Here is a 10,295-nt window from a genome sequence, read left to right as displayed (position 1 = left end):
ACGCCACGCCACGACAAGGTCGTTGGATGAAAACTCACCATTTATATAACTTTCCATCCTTAAGGTCTTAAGATGGTCCTGACCAAATTTCAAGTCTTTCTGATTAAATCTGTAGGAGGAGTTCGTTAAAGTATGCTGCCTGTAAAACGCTAAAAATGGGCGAAAATGGCACATTAAATTCAAAATGGCTGACTTCCTGTTGGGTTTTGGGTATACCTCCATGAGGCATTTTTGTGCGTCTCCACATGTTACATCTGTCTACAAAATTTCAAACATGTAGGTGAAACCTGAGCGAGGGGCTCAATTTTTCCAATTTTGTAGGGGGCGCTAGCGAGCAATTTTGCAAAGCCCTTAAAATAATAAGTTTTTCACCGCGTCTGATAAGTGTGCCAAGTTTAACAACTTTTTGAGCATGTTAAGGCCCTCAAAAAGACGATTCATTTTAATAATAATAATAATTCCTACAGTTTCAATAGGGTCCTCGCGGGCCGACGTTGTCAGTGCTCGGGCCCTAAAAAACAGCGCGGTGCAGTAGAAACCTTTCTTGCCTGTTTTCTGAAATGCAATTTGAACCACTTTTCTTTTTAAACATTTGGGTTACCTGCACCCAAATTAAGATGGATGAATTTTGTGGCATGAAATTATAATCTAACCACAAAGTTCTCAGAGTGAGAACAGTTCTTATAAAAAGTTCCTCCTGAAAACCGATCCCAGTGTTGCATCACAAGGTGGACTCCAGCGATGTGTCCAGGATGTCGTCCTGGTGGCTGTTGGAGTCACTGTCGTAGCTCTGCGGGCTCGACGACGTTGCCGCCTCCTTCAGACGCATCAGCATGTTCATCTATCAACAGAAACAAGTGTCAGGCTGATCGAGCTTTTCAACTCAGAGATAGACAGAGCACCTGTTCCCTTCAAAGTCCGTCCAGTGACAGGAAACAGAGACAATTGGTGTGTTGACTTTAATTACAATGTTGGAATAGATACTATGCAGCCTATTCACCTATGCAGACTATTCTGCCTAACGGCGAGACTGTTCTTCTTGTATGTTTTTGCTCACCAGTGGGTCTGTGTCGCTGTCGCTCTGTGGTGGATCTTTCCTGACCCCTTCCCTTGGGGCAGAGTAGCCATCAAACCCCACATCCTCTGGGCGGAGCTGCAGCAGCGGGGGCCAATCAGCCGGTGTGGACGAGGCTGACCACGGGTAGGTGTCAATCACCCAAGCAGCAGGGTCCTCCCACGCAGCCCTGCGGCCGTACAGCTACAGAGAGACACAGAATATAAATCTGAAACATACTACAAGATCATAGTCATTATGTCATTAAAGTCATAGTATAGTATTTCATAAAAAAGTCATACAATTGTCTCAAAAAGTCATAGCATAGGATGTCATAAAAATTTCATAGTATAGTATTCCACAGTATAGTACGTCATAAAAATGTCTCAAAATGTAATTTAATACGTCAAAAAAAGTGAAAAACATCTATATATAAAAGAGTTCACATGAAGTGACAGACTTTTTTAACAGTTTTGTAGATTGTGACCAAATTGGTTTGCTGCTTGGATAAGCTAAAAGTTACATTAACTGGAAAAATTATGTATTGAACAATTATCCACATGCTGACAATCAGCAGTATATTAAAAATTCAGCATCATTTCTGTAAAGGTTCTCATTTGTCCAGGTCACTAGATATCTTGTAGTCTCACATCCAAGGGGCTTCATCAATATGGAGCTGATTGATGGAAATGTCCTCTTGACCAAGCAGACAAAGTCCAGTTGCTTTAAATTAACTCCTCCACTGGTGTCATGTAAAACTAGAGGGGTTTACATGAAACTGTGCTGTTAGAGACAAGGAGAGTACTCTTTTTTAAAATGATTACATTATGCGCTGAATTTATGACATTATTGTACTTTTTATTTTGGTAAGTTTATAATGTAATAATATTCTCATAATGTAATAACTTCTTACATTATGAACAAAACTGTTATTACATCATGCGCTCAAGGTTTTATTACATTATGTGCTGATTATTACATTATGAGCTTTTATTACATTTAAGTTATTACGTTATGAGTTGCTACAACGTGGACGTTGGTGTCAAATTTGCCAAAGTTGTTTGGACAACCCGAAAACATAAAAATTGTTTCCATCTCCGCATCACCACATTCTTGTTTCTCTTCTGTGAAATAATGAGAGACAAATTCCTCTACTGAATGCTTCCTTTCAAGCTCCACCTAACTCCCACTCAGAGGCTGCATTCTGCTGATGAGCGTCTTTCTATTTCAATCAGATGCTACTTACATGCAGATTAAGAGTACAAATTGAATCCATTTCATTTAGATGAACAGAACCCTGGTCCTCTGAGAGGGCACATCTCAACAGCTGTATCATTCTCAGACTCATTACACTTCTGCTTCATTCAGCTGGATCCTTTAAACATCCCCTCACAATGTCCAATCAATGATATTGTTACAGCTAAAATATTATAAATATCCCAGACCTGACATGAAAAATCTAATCCTTAGGTCTTGGCCAGAGCATAATCTGTCAATTATTTTCCATTTAGTACAGATGGAAAGTTCTTGAGATGTAAAGCAAACTGTGTGTGTGTGTGTGTGTGTGTGTGTTTTACCTGCAGTCCCTCCCGTACGGCCTCCAGCATGTAGGGGATGATGGAATAGTTCCAGAGGTCGGTGAACCAAACCCTGGATCCCTCTACGACCATGGGACAGGACAGGAAGAGACGAGGTCCTGCGCACCACGGAGCAGAGAAGTAAGACACTGATTGTTTCTGACCATTGACATTTATTAAAGGATAATTTTTCAGTCTTTCTCTTACCGATGGTGACGTCAGAGGAGCTGTGTGTCTCCAGGAAGCGGTTGAGATGGTGCCAAACCCGCGGGATCCAGTCGATGATCTTCACCAGCTCCATGTTGCGCGTTCGGCTGCCGATCTCCGTCTCGATCAGCTTCCTCCTCAGGTGGCGGCCAAGAAAGCCTTTCACCGGCTCCATGTGGTTGGCGCACAGCACCCACCTGATCAGAGAACATGTGTGTATATCAGGGGCTTGTTGTACAAAACACCCTAAAGACTTCTCCTTAAGGTTTCATCCTTATCTGGATCCAGAAGTTTTTGCAAATTACAGGCCCATTTCCAATCTTCCATTCCTCTCCAAAGTACTGGAAAAAGTAGTTCCTGCCCACCTCCAGGACCACCTCAAATACAACAACCTTTCAGAATGTCAGTCTGGTTTCCGCTCTGCCCACAGCACAGAAACAGCTCTGGTTAGAGTCACAAACCACCCACGGATGGCAGCTGATGCTGGCTCACCTTCCCTCCTCATTGTTCTGGATTTGTCTGCTGCTTTCGACACTGTTGACCATGGCATACTCCTCAACCGGTTACATCACACCATTGGAATCACTGACACTGCCCTTAATTGGTTTCAATCCTACCTCGCCGACTGAACAGAATACATTTTCATTTGAAGTGCAAGGTCCCGGTCACACAATGTCACCTGGGGGGCCCCATACTTCCTTTTCATACTCTACATGCTCCCACTTGGCCATGTCATTAGTCGCTATGATATCGCATTTCATTGCTACGCTGATCACACGCAACTCTATGTGAAAACTGACACACATTTCTCTACAGCTTCGCCATTGTCATCATCTTCATCTGCCCAATCAACACTCATCACCTACCTGGAGGAGATAAAGGTGTGGATGAAACATAACTTTCTCCAGCTGAACACTTCCAAAACTGAAGCAATTTTTGTTGGCACCCCACACCAGATCCAGTCATCCTCCATAACCAGCATTACCTTCTCCGGTCATGACATTCCCCTCTCCTCATCAGTCACCAACCTTGGTGTAAGATTTGACCCTCAACTCACCTTTGAAGCCCATATCACACCATATCAAAAACTAGATCTCCTTCCATCATCTCAGAAATATTGCCAAACTCCACTCTACATTAACCTTAAGTGATGCTGAAAAGCTGGTCCACGCCTTTGTCTCCTCCAGACTAGACTACTGTAATGCACTTCTCATCGGGATCCCTAATAAGAGTCTTCAGAAACTACAGTATGTACAGAACAGCGCTGCAAGGAACCTGATGAGAGTGTGAAAGTATGAACACATCACGCCCTTTCTCCATTCACTTCACTGGCTTCCCGTCTCCGCCAGGATTGATTACAAGGTCTCCCTCCTCACTCACCAGTGCATCTATGGCAATGCTCTGGCAATGATCTTGTGTGATTGCAGCCTTACTCATCTACTGAAGTTCCCGTCAAAAGAAGAGGAGGATGACATAGCGGTGCACTTCTTTTATGTTGCCAGCTTCCCAAAAGTGTGCTGGGTGATTTACGGGACCAACATGATTCAAGCGCCCATACAATATGAAAATAAATAAAAATAAATAAAAAAATGAAAATTCAATCAATGTCTAGTTAGTCTGCAATCATGAAAATAAAATAACCAACGTTATAGCAGAAGTACCAGGATACAGTCATAGGCAGTAGGCTTTTACCGCTGTAAAAAATATTTCAATGTCGTAAATGTTTGTCTTTAACTAAGGAAACATTTTAAGGGACCCTTAAGTAAGTCCTTCAGCTAAGGCTAAGGCCTTAAGTGTCATACTTAAGTTGAAAATTTAAGGTCGTCTGTGCAACCGACCCCAGGGTTTTAAAGTATCATATGAAATGCTAACAGTTTCCCCAAGATTTAAATAGATTTTAAAACCATGTAAACCTTTCAATATGTCAAACATTTAGCTGCCATGAGAGGGTGGAGGATATGAGCAGCAGTTTACCTGAAGTTGTGGTGAAGTTGCAGGTTGGGGGCAGATGATGTTGCTTGGCTCATGGTGCCGATAATGTAGGGGCTGAAGGGAGAGAAAAACAATTATTCTTTCTATCCGGTGACATCAGCCCATTAAGTTGTACCACATTTAAAAAGTCAGAGGACACGTTGTGGTACATTAGATCAGTTGAGAGGGTTTCACTCTGCTTTGCATTGTGTGGTACAACTCCTGCAAGCTGCTCTAATGCCACGCTCACACCAAATCAAAGCATATTTTTGCCTCGCGTTACTCGTGCGAGTTTGACCGCCGGGATATTTTGTGTTCATTCGCATCACTCATGCTAGACACTCCGGAGAGGACGAGGGGTTTATCTCCATGTAGATGCCAACAAAGTTTCATCAACCATGGACAAAATAAACGCTATTGCTGCTTTGTACATGTTGTGGAAGTCCCAGATACGTTGGATAACCAAACGCCTTTGTGTCTGGGTTCATAACATCATCCGGCAGCTGTATTCACTGTATCTAGTAAGCCACACGACGCTACAGCGATATTAACCCAAAATAAACAGATTGTGCTGTGATTTAATTGTAATAAACAGATCTAAATAATGCCGAAATAACTACATAATGATGTTGTAAAAAATGATTTGTAAAAGGTCTGAAGTCTGTCTGAGTAAAGTCTGCCTGCAAAACGACATGCAAACAACTTTTAAAGTGCTTGTTTTGTAAATGGAGTTTGGATGGATCAGTGGCAGGCTATGCTGCTGCTCCATCTACACTCAACATAACGTCATCTAGGAATGAATACGGCAGCAATGTTGTTCATACCATAGACTGTCTGTACAAATATGAAGTACTATCGTCAGTGACGACAGGAGGAGAATCTCAATGCTGAATTTCTTGCTCAAGTTTAAATATTTCAATGGCGCTGAGAGATAAGTTCACTTTGCTTTTAGTGTGAATGCCCCATAACAGGGATTTACTTTCAGTTGAAAACAACACAATCATGATAAAAATCGATGTGTGTGAACTGACCAATGCTGGTAGTTGCAGTTGAAGACACCATTGAAGATCTCTCCCAGGGAGCTGACGTGGTGCAGGTTGTCCAGAATGACCACCAGAGGGCCGTCTGCACCCGGGACACCGCTGCACTGCTCTGCCAAACTGGATAGGTACTGACGCAACTCCTACAGAGACAGAAATCATCTAACCATTAGAATTTGTTTCAAAAGGTCAATCCTGAGTTCTTTTTTCTATGATGACCTTTATTGTCCTGATGTGTTAAATTAACCACCTGGTCCCTTAATGTTACCTTACAGTAGTAATGCTTAAAAACTCATTTTGGTCATACATTTTTATATTTGTTCATTAATTGGTATTAATATATCTTTAAAATAAAAAACAAATGTGTGCATTGGACCATATTCACACGACAGCCATTTTACTCGTACGTCACACTCAGGGTGGGAAGGATCTCTGGAAACTAGTCAGACAGCTATGTAGCAATGGTGAAGTAGTCCAAACAGTTGACTTGTGTACCCCATGGATGTATAAAGAGAACTGGATACAGCGTTCATTCCTATGAGAGTTGCTTAGTGGCGCATGAAGCCACAATGGCCCAACTGCCGAGTGATGAAGTACCCGGACCTTCTGCATAAAGTACCCGGATCTTCCCCATAGAGCAGGTGCAGTAGTGTTTCCTTTAACTCCTCCTCCCAGTCCTCGCTCCAGCTTCGGTCTGGGTCTCATTCACATGAACGGAGGAAGGGAAATAACTCTGGATTCAGCTATTAGTGCGTTTTACAACTTTTAGGACCTGATGATTTAAATAAGGACTATTAGAGTGTTCGTACTGGGAAGTTGATTAACCTCAAAAAGAAATTATCCGCTGAGTTACAGACGTCTCTTTCCCAATGGAAGTCTATGGGAAAAGTCTTTTTGGGCCCAATGACATCACATGATGGACGCAGAAGTTATACCGCCGTTTGGCCACTACGAAAATGTGCATCAAAGCCCGGCGTACTTCCTGGGGGCTTGTGCTTGAAACAATCAAATGTGGACAGATAAGTCTGTAAAGATCCCCAAAAGAATCCAAAACAAAGAGATACAGCAACAGGATTGAAGGTTACATCCACAATGTCCAACGAGTTGCTTTTTAACATTAGCTAAGTTGGCAAGTTTGGCAAATTTGTTTGTTGAATTTGTGACTTTGCCATGACAGTGATAGTACTGCTTCCCTCAACTTTGACTGAAACCAAAACCAAGATGTTATACAGTATGCTGAACTAGCTAATTCAGCTAGCTAACAATAGCGCTTTGCATTAGCTAACATTAGCCCGCTGTCATATTACTAATATATCAAACTAATAGGCCTAAGGTGATGTCTCCTCTGACAACAATGACACTGCAAGCCAAGGCACTGGTTCCTTATAACAACTTTAGCTAGCAAGTTAGCTACTTGCCAACTTAACTTAGCTAATCTCTTTACAGACTTATCTGTCCACATTTGATTGTTTCAAAACTTAGCTGGGGTACACAAGTCAACTGTTTGGACTACTTCACCATAGCTACATAGCTGCGTGACTAGTTTCCAGAGATCCTTCCCACCCTGAGCGTGATAGTAAGAGCACACGGCCACCGTGTGAACATGGTCCATAGCTTTCTCTCACTTTAATCAACTTTATAAACTTTAATGTAGTAACTTATTTTGAACTTTATACATGATTTGTCCTGCTTTTAAAACCTACCCAATTTCTGAATTTCACAGCCTTTAATTGAATAAACAGTGAGTTAGTAGATAGATAGGCCTATAGATACCTTTGCTTACAGTTCTTATGGCTGTTGTTTGAAGTATAGAAATTGGATTTGTAACTCATCAGAAAGTGCAACAGAATTCAATTCTTATATATTTCTATTCTTCTTATACAAGAGTCCATTTTGATGTTAGAAGACCAAAGACCAAAGTCTGTATGGCTGACAAATTTAAGAATTATCTCCAAAATGTAGCTGCAAGCATGTTTCTGTGACCCATTTAAGATAAATTCTACCAACATTTAGCCCTCTAGAGATGTAAGAAAATATTGTTACACATGAGTATCGTGATATTATGTTGTGCGATGCTGTATCAATTCTCCAAAACGCGATATTGATTTTTAATTAACCTCATGTAAGCTATTCTGTCTTTCGGAGATTGTAGCGGGCTCAGTTTTAAAGCTAGAGTGAAGATCATATGAAACTATAAAACCTAAGGAATCCATCGGTACCAGCCATGTCATACTTGCATGTCATGAAGGAGGCTAAATAACGCTCCAAACTTACGCTTAATTTTGGCGAGGAAAAAGTGGCATGGCCATTTGCAAAGGGGTCCCTTGACCTCTGACATCAAGATATATGAATGTAAAATTGTTCTATGGGTACCCACGAGTCTCCCCTTTACAGACATGCCAACTTTATGATAATCACATGCAGTGGGCAAAAAACACGGCGTGTTTTTGGCATGCAGTACAAATGTGTTATTTTGTCATATTTCTTAAATGGTGTATTTGAATATTTCTGCATACTGGAGTCCCTAACCAGTCTATGAATTGCATAAATTTGGTATTACTAGACAGCTGAGAGTCTTGTGGATTCAATGACTACAGTTGTATTTATGTGTAATATCAGTCCCCAAAGTAGCCATTTCACTTGACTTTTTTACTCAGATTTTATATATACTGTATGTGTTCTTTATACTATGACAGATTTCCTAAAATTATATTTGAAAAAAATCACAATATATTTGCAGTATATAGAACCATTACCCCTGTATCATGATACGTATCGTATTGCCAGATTCTTGCCAATACACAGTCCTTATAGCCCTCTGCCAGAGCACGCTTAACAACCCACTAAAATTTGATAGATGCAGCACAGAGAATACAGAATTTGCATTTACCTTGGTGGACTTGTGGTCCACGTTGAAAGTGACGACAGCGTGCGGGGTCAGAGGTCGGCCCTCCAGCAGGAGCAGGTGTCGAGACAGCTGATTGGCCAGGTAGGTCTTCCCTGTGCCGCTGGGGCCCGACAGGATGACGCGTCTGTGCTCCTTCAGCAGGGAGACGTAGCGCTGCAGCATCGGCTTCGGGATCAGAGTGTCGAATACCAACGAGTCCACGTTCTCACTGCTCACACCTGAACACACACACACACACACACACACACACACACACACACGTCAGCATATTTATGCCATTTATCTATGTCTATGTTGGTCTAGTTATTTAGAGGAATGAGATCAATAGACTTTTATAAGCTTGATTGAACTTGTTTTAACCTTTTTTTTTATTTAATTAAAAAAAAAATGGGCAGGTTTCTGTAAAGTAAAATGTGAGAACTTCTTACAGACTGGCAGAACAGAATAAGTTTTTGATGAGGCGTGGTACCTTTGAGCCGGATGTTGATGGTGTTGCTGTCTCCCACCAGGTAGCGCAGGGTAGCAGCTCGGGCGTGTGGGCGGCGCTGGGGATGCTGGGCCGGTGGATTTCTCCGATGTTATATCCCTCCACGCTGTCTGAGCTCAGGCCAAGCTGGCTCACCGGGTCCACATGAGTGATGTACTCCTGTCAGACACAAAAGTCTCGGCATTTAAATGATGTTTTGTGAGGTGTCGAAAGAGGATACCAGCTACAGTATAAGGCTTTTCTGGTTCTTAATTCAAATGTTTTTGAAATTGATACTTTTGGTTTGTTTTCTAGGAAATTAGTTTTTCTTATACTTTAGTCTGGTTTGGTTTCATAGAGCACTAATTAAAGCGGATCAAATTAAAAAAAATATTTGCTGAGGGGCGTGTACGAAGGAGCAAATTTATCATTTTCGTCTCTAGAGCTGCCACTTCTATGCAGGGAATCACAGACTTTTCTGTTGATGTATTTTCACTTTGACTCGTCACTGATCTACTGTGTGCATGAATCCCTTCTCCAGTTTATTAAAAAAAGACTTTATAAAGCCCTGTTTTTCTCTGTCGAATATAGATGCACGCTTCCTTCTGCGTGGTGATACAGTTGGTGGGTGTAGTTTGGTAGAAAGACAATAGTTCCTACATAAAACTGCTCACAACAAGGTCTGTGGATTATCTTGAGTAACAGGGTCATGATATCTGGAAAGAGACATTGTTGTTGAAGTTTTCAAATGTATTTTTTTGTCGTTTTGAGCACCACAATCCCAGTGATATCTAGTACCATTATATTGCAGAGAAGGCAGACATCTCTGCGGTCGATATCTGCAACACTCTGCAACTTACAATCTAGATTGATAAACAGCACTACAGTAAAAGGAAAAAAAAATATTTTGGATTTTGGGGGTGAACTGTCCCTTTAAAACAACAACTGGTGCAGTTATTCTTGGTCACGTTTACCTTGAAGAGGCGTCGGACCACTCCGTCCAGGACGTCCCACTTGGTTTTACCACTCACACCGATGCAACCAATCAGAAACTGACGAGGCCGGCCCTCCT

General features: G+C 41.6%; 1 protein-coding gene across 1 annotated transcript in view; it reads right to left on the bottom strand.

Annotated features, from left to right (window-relative positions):
- Positions 1-352: 352 nt before the first annotated feature.
- Positions 353-10,295, bottom strand: part of nav2a (neuron navigator 2a) — a 412,350-nt gene continuing 402,407 nt past the window's right edge. Inside the window, 10 exon segments of the mRNA XM_037796117.1 lie at positions 353-841; positions 1,058-1,258; positions 2,632-2,750; positions 2,839-3,035; positions 4,813-4,884; positions 5,841-5,992; positions 8,740-8,975; positions 9,227-9,271; positions 9,274-9,403; positions 10,198-10,293. Coding sequence (XP_037652045.1) covers positions 722-841; positions 1,058-1,258; positions 2,632-2,750; positions 2,839-3,035; positions 4,813-4,884; positions 5,841-5,992; positions 8,740-8,975; positions 9,227-9,271; positions 9,274-9,403; positions 10,198-10,293 — 1,368 coding nt within the window. The 3' untranslated portion in view covers positions 353-721.

The sequence above is a fragment of the Sebastes umbrosus genome, chromosome 2 (genome assembly GCF_015220745.1).
Source record: "Sebastes umbrosus isolate fSebUmb1 chromosome 2, fSebUmb1.pri, whole genome shotgun sequence".
Lineage (NCBI taxonomy): Eukaryota > Metazoa > Chordata > Actinopteri > Perciformes > Sebastidae > Sebastes > Sebastes umbrosus.
Note: the sequence above shows the minus strand (reverse complement) of the source record. Positions and strands in the feature narration are given on the sequence as shown.